The sequence below is a fragment of the Periplaneta americana genome, chromosome 7, assembly GCF_040183065.1.
Source record: "Periplaneta americana isolate PAMFEO1 chromosome 7, P.americana_PAMFEO1_priV1, whole genome shotgun sequence".
NCBI classification, from domain to species: domain Eukaryota; kingdom Metazoa; phylum Arthropoda; class Insecta; order Blattodea; family Blattidae; genus Periplaneta; species Periplaneta americana.
In genome coordinates, this window is record NC_091123.1 from 90,861,765 (window position 1) to 90,880,967 (window position 19,203).

Consider the following 19,203-nt stretch of genomic DNA (forward strand, 5'->3'; position numbering starts at 1 on the left):
TTACATACCTGTTTGCTACAAATCTTGCAGAATATTATTTTTCCATCATAAGTGAATTCTGAATATTCTGTTTGCCATTGCCGGATCAATGTAGATTTTGCACTTATATTTTTCGGCATTATCGCGTGAAACTTCACAGGAAAACATCCTACTGCTCAAAACTTCTCAACACAAATAAGGTGAGGGAAAGAGCAACTGTTAACGAGCATTCAAATGAACCGTTGTTATTGAGATTCAATTGGACAAAAATACAAAGTTCCACTTATTGTTGAATTTCCTGGTAGTGTTAACACTAGGAGGGCCATTCTTTTAAATATTTTGTAACGGTTTACCCTACTAATTCGCAGTTTTACGACTTTTCATAAATATTTCAAAAACACTCTTTCTCCAAAAATTGTGATTTTATGACACTCTGAAGGACAGTACAGCTAATCGGTTTCAGACCGAAAACAGTCATTTTTATAGTATAGTATATCTCTGAATCGGTAGCAGCACATGTTGTGATTGTTGCCTGCTTCAAAACTAAGGTTGGTTCTTTGTCGGCATTTATGCCTCCAAACATGTTAAATTCGGTGAAATCTATTGCGAGTGTCGTGAGATTCAAAACATTTTGTTTCCTTTATCAATGGTTTCATGGCCGGTGTGAAGCAAACTTTCCACTTTTTAAATGCCTTAAATTTCGCAGTGAATGCATGTATAAATTATAAAAAGTAAGAGTAAAATGCGAAACTTTACAGTGAGTTAGGCATTTTAGGCGAATATTAACAAATTAGGCTCTAATAACCGTTTTAGGGCATTTTAGGGCACTATAAAACTCTTTGAATACCCTTCAATTTCCATGAAACACAAATATTAATAATTATTTTTACTTTTCTCCTAAAGAAACAAAATAGGCATTTGCCCTAGAATCCGATGTCTGATCATAATACACTATTACCTGTCAATGCAAGACTTGGCACTGTTTTTCACGAACAGGACTCCTAATATCAGGTCTGACAGAAGTTGTAGCAACTCGAAGCTAACTTTCCAGGAGACTGTCATTACAAACTTCATATTCTTCATTCTGGAGGACATTGCTCAGATATATGCTGCTGAAAAGTGATGCAAAACGAACTGCATCTCTATTAATGACAGGATTCATTTCCCTGAGGACATAGTTGTGACAGAACACTAATAATTGAATTCTCTAGTTTCAAAACCCCCTAAAGACCTTTTTTTTCGCAATTCAATTATGCACAGCAAGGATTTATATATCTTTGGATTCTAAAAGCTACTAAATTTCATGCAAAAGGTTTGTTAAAATCACCATTAAGTTCCAAATCCCTTTATCTACCACCAGTTATTTTCAAAATCCTCTACATGTATTAACCAATGAGAGCATCGAGATTTACTGGCAAAACAAGGTGGTCATATATTGTTCGCAATGTCACCAACTCCAATGGTCTTCTCTTAATCTCCCACTTTCATGAATGCACATCATGAGGAAGAAATAATATATAAGGAGGGTAGTTTGAACATTTTTCTGAAGGTTTTGCATTTCGTTAGAGGTTTACTCACAGGATAAAAGATAATAATGTTACATTTGTTTGACTTAATCTAGGGAAAGTTCAAAGCAGGAAGTATGGCCATCTTTGCTTCTATTATGGTGAGTGGCATTCTACAATAAGTAGAAGCAATTTGTTCAGCGAGTTTTTCTTTGGCGGGTTTAATTTTAAAATGAGTGACAAAACTTCTCTTGTTGCTGAAGCAACTTCAGGAAGAGGACGAAAAGAATGAAGCAGTCAAAAACTTGGAAAAGATCTCGGGAAAAGCGACAAAATGAAGTTATTTTTGGTGATTTTATAGAGAATGTTAAATCGTATTTTTTTTTTTCATTGTTCACATGATGAGCATTGTTCTACATTGCTATAATAAAATGTCGACTTATTCAATATCTGACTGATTTATGTCAGATATTCTGTTAGTTTTCCTCCCTAATACCATAATGCAAACAGTAGTAAGGCATTTAACTGAACCCAAACAATGTACCAGATGTAGGCTAGTTACCTGCAAAATATTATGGACAAAATTGGAGAGATGTCACCCTCACATTTTATAGTAAAATAGAGTGATACCATTGAATGTGACGAAGATTGTCGCTATAATGTTCCAACAATAATTGTGCAATGTAGTTCTGACTTCTTGTATTAATATGTAAGAGTGCAAAAGAGATTATTAAGTAATTGGAATTATATTGTTTAACTTATTTTCTATGTTTGTATCAATAATAAATGCAAATCAGTTTAAATACAGTCATTCAGTTAATCTGTATTGTTTAAAATTATTCTTATAAAATCTAAAAAGTTCAGCATATAAGTTTCAAAATGCTCCATATCCAAGAGTGTTCATCATTGTCAACTGTCCGAAGATATTATGAGTTCAAAATCCCCTGTCAGTATTTTAGGTTCAAAATTTTCTCTGCGCATATTTAATTCTGATTTATTGTATGTTAATATACAATGACGAATATATGTTCCTTGTAAGTGCTTGTAAGTCCCAAATGTATGTTCTGCTATTGAACAATTTATAATAACATTTAAATAATACATTGTAAAACAAAAAGCCATTTCCTCAACAATTTGTGAAAGTGGATATAGGGGAATGTAAATTTATAGGATTCAATTCCCACCCGAGGGATGCATACCTTGTAGTGGTGGTGTGGCTTGTGTGCCTTAGGGACTTACAGAGCTGTGCGGGATGTAGTGAGGCTACAGCTAGGGCCTCTCTTGCCGGACAGGTCTGTACGGAAAGGCCAGACTAAACAGCATCCATACCGAAGAGCCAGTACTTGGAATGTAAAAACCCAATTACTCAGAGCACCAGTTCTAAGCCTCAGATCAGGACAGATAATGTTATAATGACAAAGGCAAAGAAGAGATTCAAGACTTGGATAAACAGAAATATATTAAGAATAGTAACAAGGAACATAAATATCATTAACAACAAGGATCAGAAATTGTTTGAAGTAAAAAAGGACGACCCAGAAAATGGTGGTATTATGACTTGGAATGAGGCAACGAGAACCGAAGCAAGAACAGGCAAAAAGCCTATATTGGAAGAATGAAGAAGAAGAATAAGAAGGATTCCATTCAAGTCTGATGCACACAAACTCAGCACACTCCATTTATAAATCCTAAGCGACATTGTTTGTGTTAATGGAGAAAGGGAAAGAAATGAGATTGAAACCTGCCATATTCTCTTTGAAGTCTGTCTAGCTGTCTGTCTGTCTGTGTGTGTGTGTGTGTGTGTGTGTGTGTGTGTGTGTGTGCGCGCGCGTGCGTGCGTGTGTGTGTAATGCTCTGGATTTAACACGAAGTCATCATCCTTCTTGCTTCCCAATATTTTGATAGAAGGTCCACAAAATATGTCCTAGGAGTTTCTCAATTAGCCAGGTGCTCCATCTCCATGTCCTCTTCTCTGGTGCACAGTAAGCATTTAGGTGAATTCAGTACTCCAATACGATGGAGGTGTTTAGTGAGGCAATCATGACCAGTAATCAATCTAAACATGGCCACGGCAGATTTTCGAGGTAGATCAGGAATTAATTTTGGATCTTTGAATGATTCTTTCCATTTTGAATTTTGATGTTTTGCCTGTTCGCTGTTACTTATTCTTTTTATGACTCATTTTATTGATTCATATGGGAACATGAAATTTGTTTTTAAGTTGATTTTAGTTCCTTTCTTTGCTAACATATCCGCTTTCTCGTTACCGTTCAGTCCACAATGGGCCGGGATCCATTGAAAGACCACTTTTTATTTAGCATTTGAATTTGTTTTACCATGCAATGAATTTCTTTTACTTTTTCCATTTTAGGGGATGTAGTTGAGCTGATGGACTGGATTGCAGCTTTGGAGTCAGACAGGATGACTATGTTTTTGCACTGGTTTAGCCAAACAAATACATTTTGAAGTGATGTATAAATGGCTTCAACTTCGCCATCAAAATTGTAATTAACTGATTGTTACCTTAGAGACATGTGTTAAGCTTATTCAGATGTATTGGTGTATCAATCAATTAGAAAGGCAAAATCACACATCCACTCTGAATTTTTAAATTGAGGAATAAGCTTTCCCTTTCCCTCCATGAATATTTGCATTTTGTCTTTGTGACCAAAAACTTGCCTCAGCATTTTGCCATGGCTGAGCCATTTGAGTTTCGTGTAATAAACAACATCTCCAATTCTGAATCGAAATTTAAAAAAAAAATCATGAAATTGTCTATGTTGCAAACCTTGCAAAAGAATAAAATTCACTACTTTAACCACAACATTCAAAACACTATCTAAATTTATGGATATGGCACAAAGGTTTTCTTGGTGTATTAAACAGTGATATTGTAGGGCCGCGATAAGTAGCGACTTCTGAGAGCGGGGCAGTGGGGAAAAGAGAAGACAACCTCGTCACCTCTTTGTGCATTCTGCGGACCTCAGATAACAATGAGTATCACCAGTACGAAAACATTACCTCCTCACTGTTTGTATTTAGCAATGGAGCAACTAAGATCAACTCGACGGCATGGCCAAGTAATACACAGTAGAGAGAGGAAGATTATAAAGAATATAATAGAATGTTGTGACGAAGAGGCTCGAAGCAAGAGGCTAATCGCTCCCCTAAGGCAGGCTACGTCCAGAGCTGCTAAATACGCCAGCGTTAGTAATGCAAATGTCATAAGAATCCGGAAAATGGCTAGCGAGTGACCAGATGATATTGAAACAACTCCTGGTAAAAAGAGTTAAGAGTTTATTTCTACTGTCATTACAGCTCATTGCTGTTTCATCAATAATTCGCATTATTTAAAAATAAATTTTAAGTCGATTATTTATTTTTTCCTGTAAGGAAATTTTACAATGATAGTACACCTAATTACTCGTACTTCAAAAATTTCAGAGTTGATTTACAAGCTAGTTTCCATTGAAATAATTTGGTAAATTAGCTATATACTGAACAATGTAGATGGTTTTAAAAACAAATAACATCTGTCAAATTATCTGCAAAAGTGAACCATCCAACTGCAGATTTATATTTGAAGGCTTCGAATAAATAATGAAGTTATCATCATCATCATCATCATCATCATCATCATCAACAACAACAACAACAACGTCGCCCTCGGTATAGCACTGGCCTTCTATACTCGAGGTTGCGGGTTCGATCCCGGCCGAGGTCGATGGCATTTAAGTGTGTGTAAATGTGACAGCCTCATGTCAGCAGATTTACTGGCATGTAAAAGAACTCCTGCTGGACAAAATTCCGGCACACCGGTGATGCTGATATAATCTCTGCAGTTGCGAGTGTCGTTAAATAAACTATAAATTAAATCATCACCAACATATAGCGCTGGCCTTCTATGCTCGAGGTTGCGGGTTCGATTCCGGCCGAGTCGATGGCATTTAAGTGTGTTTAAATGCGACAGGCTCAAGAACTCCTGCTGGACAAAATTCCGGCATACCGGCGACGCTGATATAATCTCTGCAGTTGCGAGTGTCGTTAAATAAACCATAATTATATCAACAACAACATTGGTACCACAGCCTATTGCAGACCTTGACTGCCCCTACAGTGCTCCAACATTTGTTTCTATCTTTCGCATTCCTTTTCCACCCTTGTACTTTCGGTAAGAAAGTGCCATTTTAAAATATTCAAGGTTGCCAGTCTATGTATATATTTGTATTTTACTTACTTATTGCTTAATGTTTAATAACATCATAAGGAATTTGTGCAGTACACACTAGCTTCAGTAATGAGCTTATGAGCATAAATAAAAGTTTGCCACTATAGCCATAGAGAGTTGTCTTGTTATAATTTGCGGAAATTCACTTCATCTGTAGAGCGAATGTTTTTGTAAGGTAGTACTATTGTAGAACGCTGTCAAGGCGTCTCTGTTATCGCGATTATGTCATACATATGTGATCAGGGATCATTCTCAGACTAGGGAGCTCAGCTCGCTACTTATCGCAGCCCTACAATACTGCATTACAGAAGTATTTCCCACCTTACAGCTTCTATCTGGATCAATTTAACTAGTCCTTCTCGCTCTTCTGAGAACACAGGAGCCCCGCCAGTTGTTATAACTGACAGATTTTTATATTCCAAGCCAAGTCAATTGAAGGCTTCACTTATGAGTGCCATTAAATCATTGGCTTTTGTACCTTTAAGAGGGACAATAACAGCTAATTCTTCCATAATACTGAAATATTTATCAACTCCCCTTACAAATATTTCTAATTGGTTAGTATCGCTAGCATCGCAACTTTCATCAAGCACCAGAGAACAGAGCTCCAAAATGTGGCTCATCTTTTTAAATGTCTTCTACATTGGTAGATAATTCATCTATATGGTAAGCTATAGTCTGTAACGATAAGCTTAACTTAGCAGGAACATTTTGAAGGCATTTTTTTCACAGATTCGCCATGTGAAAAGGGTTTTTATTTCTTTGCAATAATATCTGCTATTGCATAGCTCACTTTAACCAATTATTTGATTTCAGTGAAAACATTCGTAAAACATTATTGCTGTTCCGAAAGTTTCTGGTTCAAAGCTTCGTCATTACGAAATTTACCTTCAAATTTACAATATGAAGAGTCATGTTTGATTCGATTAATGTTGTAACTGAAACTGTTTCGTTAATTCATTGCAAATTAAACACACTGATTTGTTTCTCATTTCAATAGAAAAGTACCAATCTGTTCACCTTATTCGAAATTACCTATCTTCATCCGATACTTTTCTTTCTTTGTTACTACATTTAAAAGTCATAATGACCACCTATTAACAACAAATTAACAGTAGTGAAGAACAAATTCCTTAAGTTACCACTCACAAACACTGCCACAACATGAGAGAACACACTGCAAATCGAAATTTACAAGTAAACACTATTGAACAACAGTTAGGTTGGTCTATAATGAAAACTCTAAAACCAAACTGAAGTCAGATGTTGTAATAGGTTACTTGAGATTGGTTAGTTTAAAATATGTCACACTATTTTCTGCCAATATAATCTGTGATTTTATGTATTTGTCATATTTTACATCTACTTGGAGGATTTAGTGAAGAACTGTTTTCAGAACATGAGAGGAGTCATAGTAGGAGGAAGAAGAATAAAGTGTATAAGATTTGCTGATATGATATGGCATTGTTAGCAGAAGGGGAGATGATACTAAGGGATATGCTACTGGAGTTAAATGACACCTGTGAGCAGTATGGAATGAAGATAAATGCCAACAAGACGAAGACTGTGGTCATAGGAAAAAAAGTAAAGAAGATAAACTTGCGAATTCTAAATGAGGCAGCAGAGCAAGTGAACAGCTTCAAATACTTTGGGTGTACTATAAGCAGTAACATGAGCTGCTGTCAAGAAGTCAAAAGGAGAATAGCAATGGCCAAGGAAGCTTTTAATAGAAAAAGGAGCATCTTCTGTGGATCTCTGGAGACAGAACTAAGGAAGAGACTAGTGAAGTGCTTTGTGTGGAGTGCAGCATTGTATGGGGCAGAAACATGGACATTACGAGAAGCAACTAGAAGCATTTGAAATGTGGATATGGAGAAGGATGGAGCATGTGAAGTGGACAGACAAAATAAGAAACAAATCTGTGTTGGAAAGAGTGGATGAAGAAAGAATGATGCTGAAAGTGATTAGAAAGAGGAAAACGAATTGACTGAGTCACTGGTTGAGAAGAAACTGCCTACTGAAGGATGCACTGGAAGGAATGGTAAACGGGAAAAGAGTTCAGGGCAGAAGGAGGTATCAGATGATAGACGACATTAAGATATATGGATCATATGAGAAGACAAAGAGGAAGACAGAAAATAGGAAAGACTGGAGAATGCTGAGTTTGCCCTTGGGCAGAACACTATGAATGAATGAATGAATGAATGGTCATATTTTTAATTGCAAGTGGAACTTAATTTTCTCCATAGTGTCGAAAAGTGAAATTCAGAATATAAAAGTTCTGTAAAAGCAAATTAGAAAATATCCAACTGAAAGTGCAATCTGGCACGATTTATTGAACTTGTGTGTATGATTTCAAAGAAACTGGGGGATTAGACATACAAGCATCAAAACTTATTACTAGACTGGAAAAAATCAAAGAGAGGACTATGCTCTGGAGTTTAGTCGGCAGTCTACTGTCCTTGGGGAAGAGCAACACCGATTACAATGTGCAAGCAGCAGGATGGTTCTAGAATTCCATAACAGTTGTGTTGGAAACAATCTAGTTGGAATTTTTGGAGAAACCGTAGCATATTACTCAATTTTAATAGCATTTGTTCTACTTTAAAACTTCAATTGTTTAAATAACCTACAAATTCGGGTACAGGCCATGGGTGATCTGATCAAGGCCTTGTTTTATTTTAAAGCACTGTATTTTTTTAATAATCTACAAATTCGGCAATGGGCAGAGAATGATGTGATCAAGGGTAGTGGCTTGGACATCAGAGAAAATTGAAGCATGTATTGTCATTGAGGTGTGCATTAGTGTCGTGCAATGTTCGAACATGACAGGGGATATCAAGATACTACAAACTTCGCCCTACTCCATAGACATCCCAACAGTACATGGAAGTGAAGCATGCAAACTAAAATAACAGAGTCCATTAAAAACCGGTAAGAGGCCTTATGGTCGGTTCATGTTTGCCGAGTCTTTGTAGAACTGAAGCTCCCTTTGCGTTTGTTCAATTTTTCCCTATCCTTACATATGTTCAGTGCCTTTATTCTTAGTTTCTCTCTCCCTGCGCCTTTATGCTTTAACTACATAAGGATATCAGACACATCTTGCGATGTTACACATAGTAATGACTATAAGTAATTTTTCTTGTTATTAATATGACTAAACATTCACACAAATATATGTATAAATAAATCAAACAAAATATATTTAGAAAATGCATATGTTCAAAGTACCGACCAGTATGTGCAAAGTTCGAACATGAGAGAGGAAACCTAACATTGCAATCCTCACCTTATACCATATGAAAAAACTAATCACAATTTATGTGCTCAAATCCTTAAGCGGTTTAAAATAGTGTCCTGCAATGTTCGAATGTGAGAGAGGTAACCAAGACATTACAAACTTCGTTTTATGTTATATGAAAAACTAATCGCAAGGTCTATGCTAAAACATGAAGGGGTGGGAGTAGAGGACAGTGAATATTTTTATAGCAAACTGGAATAAACACGACAGGTCTTCTTTTGTAGAGTGAACGACGACGAATGTCGAACTTCGTTATACTCGACTAACTTGAATCGAATATAGGGTCTGTAATACTTCCATCATCCGTATAGTAACTCAAATAGGTCTATTGTTACCAAGCAACTGTGATTTATTTGAATATTATGTGAAGAATGTAATTATAGCTATTTTCTTTCGGTAATGGTATAGTAACAATTGTCATGTATTTTAAAAGCATAATGTGATGTACCTATATCTACATATATTTCTGTTGAAGTTTAATCATATTCTTGTAATAAAAATTACCTGTCCTTACATCTAAATAAAACTTCACAAGATTTGTTCTAAAATCCTTACTTGGCTAAAAGCATGAAGGGTTGGAAGAGGAGTGTAGGAGAGGCCAGCACATTTAAATGGCACAGATCATACAAGGGACAAGACCGAGGGAGCAAGACAGATTCCACTTTTTCAAAGCAGATTTTGGTTCATGTCATGCTCGACAAACTTGAACCGAATGTAGAGCACGAAATGCACGACATTAGTGTGCATACTGGAATAACGATAAAAGCAAAGATACATGATGAAAGCGACGAAAAAGAAAAATTTCATTTTCTTCGCTCTTATCATTCATATGATCTCTGATTAAGATCATGGTTATCAATATATCTGAGTATTAATCGATTTATGATTGTTTCGGCATATTAAATTATCATGGATATTGACAAATTGATCAATTGTGTATTCCCATATGTTATGGGACCATGTTATTATTCGGTTGAGAAGCTTGTATCATCCAGTCTGCTGTCAAAAAATCTGAAAGTTAGAATTTATAAAACAGTTATATTATCCGGTTGTTCAGTATGGTTGTGAAACTTGGACTCTCACTTTGAGAGAAGAACATAGGTTGAGGATGTTTGAGAATAAGGTGCTCAGGAAAATATTTGGGACTAAGAGGGATGAAGTTACAGGAGAATGGAGAAAATTACACAACACAGAACTGCACACATTGTATTCTTCACCTGACATAATTAGGAACATTAAACCCAGACGTTTGAGATGGGCAGGGCATGTAGCACGTATAGGCAAATCCAGAAATGCATATAGACTGTTAGTTGGGAGCCTGGAGGGAAAAGGACTTTTGGGGAGGCCGAGACATAGATGGGAAGATAATATTAAAATGGATTTGAGGGAGGTGGGATATGATGGTAGAGACTGGATTAATCTTGCTCAGGATAGGGACCAATGGTGGGCTTATGTGAGGGCGGCAATGAACCTCCAGGTTCCTTAAAAGCCAGTAAGTAAGTAAGTAAGTAAGTATGTTATGGAACCAGAAGAATCAATCATTTCGGCATATTAAATTATCATGGATATTGACAAATTGATCAATTGTGTATTTATTCATCAATCACATCACAATGGATTTATATTACATAAGCTTTGGGATGAGAAATGGGTTCAATTTTATATTAAGCTATGTTAACCTTGAACCTAGTAGCTGATATTTTCTATATATCTTCTTTCATTAAGTGGATGTATAGAATATCTTTTACTGTTAAATCAAAATGTTCACTTCCCGCATACTCGTTGCTCCGATATGAACACTTGATTCTTTGATAATACCAAAGTGTCGCTAGGACTTTTCTCTTATCATTTATCATTGCTGCAACGTGTACGGCAACTAAGAATTAGAGAAATATAGTTTCAAAGACGTGAGCTAGTTGCAAGTGTAATGCTAACAAATTAAATAATATAAAATAGACATTCTGAATCCTCAGCAACTTTTCATTAAATATTTGGCATGCACAGCATACACATAAACTGTCAAGAAGTTGGCTGTATGATTTGCATCTCTCAGTATGAGTGCACACTGGATCCCAGTGACTTGCAAGACAGTTCTGTTGAACAGACTGACTGTAATGTTCCTGCTGACCATATTAAATTTGTCAGATCATCACAAAATTCAGTGTTTGGACTCTGAAACTTTTTTCCAAATCGTAACAGCAGTGAGTGTCATTATAAGCCACTTCCTTTAGGCATACCATAAGTAAAGAGCAACTAGCTACCTTCATCTTCATCATTACTTGTTACAGCCTTAATATTCTCCAACTTAGATGAAGTGTATGAGACTTCAATTTAAAAAAAATTATAACATATTGAAGATCGGTTCTATCTTCGTCTTCAGGTGATCAAAATGAGGTGAGAAGGGGTTCCTATTCATTGGGGTTGTTACAAACAGCTAATCTGCTTGACTGACCAACAAAACATTGGAGATTGTAGTGTACAGGGGTAAAGGAACAAAGATCACATAAGGGTTTGAAGACAGAATAATATGAATATAATAAATATCAAGAGAAAAATAGAATGGGACATGGAAAGATGATATAGTAAAGCGTCAATGTATATTACCAATGAAAATAAGCAAGAAAGAGTAAATTAGTTAAAAATACGTAACAAGGGTACTGGGATGAGTGCTACCATGTAGTTGTGCAAGAGAGAATCAAGAACACAAGAGCAGTGCGGGTGGGGGGGGGAGGGGAGATTATATTAATCTTAGAAAAGTTGTGATTTCTTTTTTAATCACCAGCAATGGGAAAAGTCCGATCAAAACCTCGTCTAAACATCATGTCTTTTTCCCTCATTTAAATCAATACTACAACTTAAATTACTCTTGTCCCATATTGCTTCCATTGTTGGTGAGAGTAAACTTGGCCGAAATGATGTTGTACCTCACAAGAGTTTATTTTTTTTTATATCTTATAAATAAACAGAGAACTAATTCCGACTACTGATCTCTGCAGACGAATCCATTCATTTTGGTAACCACCAGCCTTTCCTTCAGTTCAGAGAAGATTAGTGCCCAGATTCCATCCATATGTACACAGATTCTTTACTTCACCTTTCTGAGAATTATTCTCAAACTGAAAAATGCCAATTTAACTCATGTGCAGAGAAACATTGACTGTGTAAATTTTTGCGAAGCAACTCAAAGCTATCCATTATAACTATGTAAACTTGTGTAGGTGAACTAGGTTCACAGTAAAGATGGGGTAAGCTGTTCTTTTTCTGGACTGTTGCACTTGTTTGGTTCACTTAAATACATGATCGAAAACAACCATTACGAAGTGACTGACAAATGAACTGTCAATTGAAACTTTTATCTGAAAAGAACTTCCTTTCCAGGAAACTGAAAGATGTAACAACACCCTGTTGGAAATTAATTTAAAGAAATGAATTGTGTAATATACTAATAAATCGACTACTGTACGTCAATTGTCAGGCAAGTTCAAGCTAAATAATTATAATGTGAGCAAAAATATTTGATTTATACAACTGTCTTAACAGGATGTTTTTCAACCATCAGGCAGAAAGACATCAAATGGTGAATAATAATAATAATAATAATAATAATAATAACAGCAATAATAATATAATAATAATAATCATCATCATCATTATCATCACCATATTAAATATCACTCAGGGCCAGTTTCACAAACAAAGATTACATTTTTAATCTAATCTATTAATCCTTCATGCTCAACATTTTCTAACTTGCATTTCACTGTTCAAATTTAATGGAATAATCTGATTTAAGAGAATAATACTGAGATTAAAAGTTAACTATACAATTCTTTGTATTTTATCGATTTTAATTTGATTTCATTGCAACTGAAATATGCTTTTGCCACTGAGCAGTCAAAGTTTCGAAAAAAGATAAAACTAGTAATAATACAATTAGATAAATGATGGGAATAAAATCTACAACACAATTTTGGATGAGAAAAAACTGCGATGATGGTATGGGCATGTAAAAGAATGCAAGAAGATAGAATACTAAGAAGTGTTTTAGAATGGATACCCCAAAGGAAGTGTAAGAGAGAAAGGCCTATAACTTGGAAGGATAATGTACAAGCAGTAATGAATATATTAAATCTAGAAGAGGATCAGTGTAAAATGTTACAATAAGGAACAGAAAAGACTAAAGTGTTACAATAAGGAACAGAAAAGACTATCAGAAGATTGTTCTACATTAAAAAACCAATTATATAATAATATACACAGAATGAAAGGTATGCAATAACAGAGTAAATTCACAGAGTAAATTCTTAAGACAAAAGGAACAGAATTTTCCTTTGTCACTTTGTGTTATTTCTTTTTATTTAGTACGAAATTGACTTTGTTTCTAGAAAAAAATTGCAACATCGCAGTAAATACAGTAGCATTTGCCAATGCACAAAAACACTCCTTCTCTGCAGCAGTGACGGCAGTTATGTAGTCAATGTCAATATCAGACCTTTCTCACGATGTCCCTACCCTTACATCCTGCAGTAGTCAGGTCAGAAGTTGAAGCACACAATAGTGTTGCCAAACATCCATGAGATAAAGTGATCTATTATTATTTGTTAATAGTTTGAATATTAAAGAGATCATTGAAATCAGAGACAGTAAATTGGTACGAGGAAATAAAATCGTGGGTCTTTGAGGAGGCTCGAAAGAGGAAGTGGCAAGATATTTCTTGTTGTCCCTGATTGGTCCACTGAAACTCTTTCCTGTCATTAAGCAATTTGTACTTTCGGGTAAAACAGTGATTACAGAGAGAAGAGGGATATATGCACCCGACAGTCAATCATTCACTTACTTTCATTGGTGAGACAGCTGGCGCCCACACCAATACTAGAGAGAGCATGTGGTGGCACGTTAAAGTAATACTGGCCCCATACAACAGATAGGTCAAGTACGATTTCTTTCTGGTAGACTACATGTTCCGAAATATGTTCTACTTGTCACTGATTGCTGTGGAAGAAGTCGAATATTGGTATTAGGACATTAGCTGGTAATATTAACTGATGACTTGTGACACTGTTTCCACTAGTGTCGGAATCACATTCAACACTAATACAGAAGCTGATGGACGGATGCAGTATTATCAATGTGAGTGTTACAAGAGTTAAATTTTTCCAAATTCAATATCTCATTATGTATGTTCCACTGCTCTTCCATAGTCTCACAAATATTGGAACTCACTAGTGTCCATATTACTTCAGCTGCTTTAGTGTGCAGCCATCTTGAAATTCTGTGATGGATTAGTGACGTGTGCTTCGCGCAAAAATGACATTGGTGATTACCAGCCGAATATACTACTGTTCCAATTTATCTTTCTTCACACTACAAGCGAGTTTGAATAGCATGCATTTGTTTTCAATGATGTAACTGTTTTCACAGCATGCTTCTAGTCTGTCATAGGTATTAGGTTATACATGCATGCTTTGCTTTTTTTCTGATGGAACGTGAATAAGTTCAGTCCAGTACTAGGGTGCCATCCCAGAAAGTCGACTGACACATTTTCAGACCAGTTTTGTCGCGTCTATAGTTTCTAAACTACATAACATATTTCAATGAAGTAATTGGTGATCGACAGAAGGATTACTGTGTCAAATGTGACGTTGAATTGGAGCAGGTGATGTCATCTAGCAATACATGGAAGAGGAGAAGTTGATGCACGAATTGGCAGATCATGCGGCAGCCAATGCAGTGTAACTCGAGAATGTAAAATGATAGAAAGTTTACAGCAGTGTAAAACGATTTGTAATGAACCAGGCTACAATCTCAATTGAGCAACAAACAGCAGTCGAGAAGTTCAATTGGAAAAATTCGCGAGTGAAATTGAATGAAGTGAGGAAATTCACAATGTCGTGTCGAGGCATATGCAGCGCAAATGGGAGCGGAATATAAGCAATTAATAGCAAATGATACAGCACGATGGTTATTATAGCAACCAACATGTTTACTCTCAATGTATACAAGATGGCTACTCCCAAGAGTCCCAGCACAGTAAAGATATAGTGTATCTGGAAAGAAGAGATGTTGTCACTGCTGACGTTTATTTTAACAGCAATTTTATCAGCAATGTATTCATACATAAAACTTGCGTCTGTCTCTCCGATGCAGCTTACCCACATTTTCTTGTTATATTTTCTATCAGACAACCGAGAAATATTCGAATTTCGCGCCGTCAATATATTGTGAGACTTCTTTTTACTCAACTTAATTGTCTCTCCACTGAAATCAATCCTGCTAACACCATGAGGAACTTGCTTATTAGAATTGTTGGGCTTACTTTGATCAACTTCAACCCTGACAAACAGTGTTAAATCTTGGTTGCTAAAAGGCCATCATGCTGCAACAGACGTCATAAGGAAAGAGCATAACAGGAAAGATAAAAAATACCAAAGAAATGACTGCACTCTGAAAAATCTTCTAATATTTTGGATACTGATATGTAGTTTGGTAAATGAAAATCAACTTCTTACTTTGTTAACCCAAACTGAGTCAATTTATACTAACATGGACTTAATTTGTATTCCTTCTGAAAGGTGCATTAAAAATGTGAAAATAGATAAGGGTTATTAATGTTTTAACATGATTTTTATTTAACACTGTTTAGGCCTTGAATTTCCAATGTAATCATCTCACCGTGCACTCCAATAAATTTTACAAGAGTTCTACCACCTTCTCCTCTAGAAAAAAGGCACTGCATGCATGTATTGTTATAAATTAGTAAGTCAACACATTTTCCACTAACATAGATATTTTATGACAAATATATTTATTTATAACTAAGTCATCATATATACATTTGGAGAAAACAAATTAGCTGAATAAAGACATTTTATTATAAAATTACTTACATTACATTGAATTTTTCACTCTGGTGCCCAAAGTTTAAATGTTCTGTCATAAGAACATGTGACAATGTATTGCGAGTCAGGGGACACATCCACACACATCACTTTGCCATCATGTCCAGATAGAGTTTTCAGTGGCTGCCATGTTTTATTTGACCATACCTGCAAAATACCATATTTAATCTAGAACCCATATTTATGAATCTGCAGAAGATAATTCTTTCCAGCAAACTGACTATAACTTCAATTACAAATTACTTGTTAAGTGTAATGGGCAATTTCTTTATATTATATTACTATTAGTGTTACAGGCAATTTCTTTATGTTATACTGTAAAAATTCACACATTTACGTCAGAAATATAAATGCACAATAAAAATAAACAGAACTACAATAAAAACATATTGAAGTACATGAGTATAATAATATAAAAACTCCAGAATGAAGTCAGTTGATCTGCTATGTCCTTCAGATTTTTATAAAAAATTTCAGTTACTTTCCAGTCTTCTGCCTTGAGAATGACTGCTCTTACTTCCGCTATGGTTATCAGCTCTACTGCTCTTACTTCCCCTATGTCGTATGACTTCGGCTCTTTTATTTGGTCTGCAATGGCTAGGTTGCCTCTGTTGAGAAAAAGGGAGAAATGTTTTTTTGCAAGATTCCATTGGGAATTCTGTGGCAGTTTGGTTGGCTTCCTTCTAAAGGCATGAAAGGTGTATCTGTTAAAGCCTCTTGAGCTTGGGTTTTTCCTTATTTTTCTATGAAATTAGTTTCCTTGGTGTTTAGCACTCTTTTTTTATAATAATGTTTTCGTTTTCTCTGCATAGAGATTTAGATTTTACTCGGAAATATCTGTTCGTACTCTGAGCAAGAGTTTGATAGCTTCTTTCTTCATTTGCAGCACTCAGCATCAAACCAAGGCGGATCTATAGTTGGTCCTTTTTAAAGAGAACTAAAGCTTCGTCAGTTGCATGTTTTCCAATTTCTAGCTGTGTTCCATACAGCTTTTTTGAGACTGTGGGAATTTAACGGTTGGCTTCTCTACTTTGTTAGTGTAACTGTTGATTCTACCAGTAGATGTTTTCTTAGAATGGCAACTGATGAGAAGGAGAGTACTTATATAAGTCATATGAAAATGCAAACTTGCAGTGGCAGGCTACTACATCACGCAGAATGAAAACGTTAGTCACTTAGCCAATCACATGGCTCATAAAATCTCTCCCAATCCAATCACAGAATGTTGGAATACTCGCACTGCCTGCTTCTTTCATTGGCTACCACTCATATTCAATTCAATTTTGAAGTAAATAAGACATACTACCAACACTGGTAGTGACAACTGACTATATTGCCAACTTTACAGTTCACATCCCTTAAAAACATGACTATGAATGCAGAAAAATCTAAATCGGAACAAATCATGACGTCTTGACAAAATCCGGCACAAACTGCCATCCCGAAATGTCTTAAAATTTCCAGGACAAGTGATCTAAATTCATGACCGTCCTGAAAAAATCGGGACAGATGGTCACCTTATGTATTACTATGACAGTGCTTCAATAGCAAACTGATCTGTATAAAATGAAGCAAACAGATATAAAATTGGAATGTTAAGTATAACTGGCCAAATAGTAACTTATAGCCCAACTATTTCAGGTCTTCCTAACTTGGTACAGAATTATAAGCAGACTATCATACTTACTTAAAGATATCCTTATACTTAAATTATCACTATTTTCAGTCAAGTTTTAATTGCAACATCTTAAATTGAATATCTGAATTATCTAACAGTAGAACACGTATAAAAAAGTAATGTATAAAAGATTATTAATTGGCAGATTTTATTGCAGAGGAAGAAATATTTCTTCCAATTTTTTTTCTCATGTTCCATCCATCCGTCCATCTATCCAATAATGCAGGGAAATGGCAGAATACCAAGAAAATCCTTCAGAAAACTTCGCTTTATTCACCACAAATACAACTCTGCCATTGTCAGGTCTGTAGTCATTGTTAAGTCAATTGAGCTACCAATACAACCTTTCCATTTTTAGTTCTTTCCTTCTTTCGTCAATAGTCATGACTGGGTGCAATCTACAAGAAGTCTAAAGATCTTATAAAAAATTATAAATTATGTTTTATTTAATAATGCTCGCAACTGCCGAAGTTATATCAGCATCGCCAGTATGCCGGAATTTTGTGCCACAGGAGTTATTTTACATGTCAGTAAATCTACTGGCATAAGCCTGCCACATTTAAGCACACATACATAAGTGTTCTGCTCATGAGCAGGTCTTTCACTGCAAACCCAGCATTCTCCAATCTTTCCAATTTTCTGCTTTCCTCTTAGTCTCCACTTATGATCCACATAGCTTATACCTGTTTTTTTTTTAAAGATGGGACATGACAGGAGCATTGTGATCGGAAAAACAACTGAATGTCACATAGCGTGGTAGGCCTGTTGCTATGATAACTACGGTTGAGTTGCCAAACTTACCATTCCCACATGGCGAGTGCTTAATAACTTTCTTGGCGACATTTATTGTGCACACAATGTTAGCATTGGTACATTTCATCTTTGATTTTCTGTCGATTTTTGTATTTTTTTCTTACCGTCACGTCAATTGTCAATTAATGTTTTAATGTCAGCCACCTTAATGTTAATTGCTAGCTTCCATCAACTGGCAGTATGGTAGTCCATACTGACAACATAGCTTTGAAGTTCCAAGTTTGGCTGCTTAACTGTCATGTCTCATCTTTAAAAAAAACAGGTATAATGTCATCTATCACCTGATATCTTCTTCTGTCCTGAACTCTTGTCCCATTCACCATTCCTTTCAATGCAACCTTCAGTAGACAGTTTCTTCTCAGCCAGTGATTTAACCAATTCCTTTTTCTCTTTCTGATCAGTTTCAGCATCATTCTTTCTTCACCCACTCTTTCCAACATAACTTCATTTCTTATTCTGTCTGTCCACTTCACATGCTCCATTCTTCTCCATATCCACATTTCAAATGCTTCTAGTCATTTCTCTTCATTTCGTCGTAATGTCCATGTTTCTGCTCCATACAATGCCACACTCCACACAAGCCATTTCACTAGCATCTTCCTTAGTTCTTTTTCCAGAAGTACGCAAAAGATTCTCCTTTTTCTATTAAAAGCTTCCTTTGTCATTGCTATCCTCCTTTTGACTTCCTGGCTGCAGCTCATCTGACTGCTTATAGTACAACCCAAGTATATGAAGCTGTTCACTTGCTCTACTGTCTCATATAGAATTCGCAAGTTTGCCTTCTTTATTTTTCTTGCGAC

General features: G+C 35.7%; 1 protein-coding gene across 6 annotated transcripts in view; it reads right to left on the bottom strand.

Moving 5' to 3' along the window:
- Positions 1-19,203, bottom strand: part of U4-U6-60K (U4-U6 small nuclear riboprotein factor 60K) — a 76,184-nt gene that overhangs the window by 7,441 nt on the left and 49,540 nt on the right. For 5 of the 6 annotated variants that reach the window (XR_011333072.1, XR_011333073.1, XR_011333071.1 and 2 more), the window contains exon 10: positions 15,901-16,059. Coding sequence is in view for 2 of the 6 variants with exons in the window: in XM_069831035.1 (XP_069687136.1) it covers positions 15,916-16,059 (144 nt within the window). In the remaining 4 variants the exon portion in view is untranslated. Of the gene's footprint in view, positions 1-13,850; positions 14,006-15,900; positions 16,060-19,203 lie in introns of all 6 variants that reach the window. The other variant, XR_011333074.1, reaches the window with a different exon arrangement.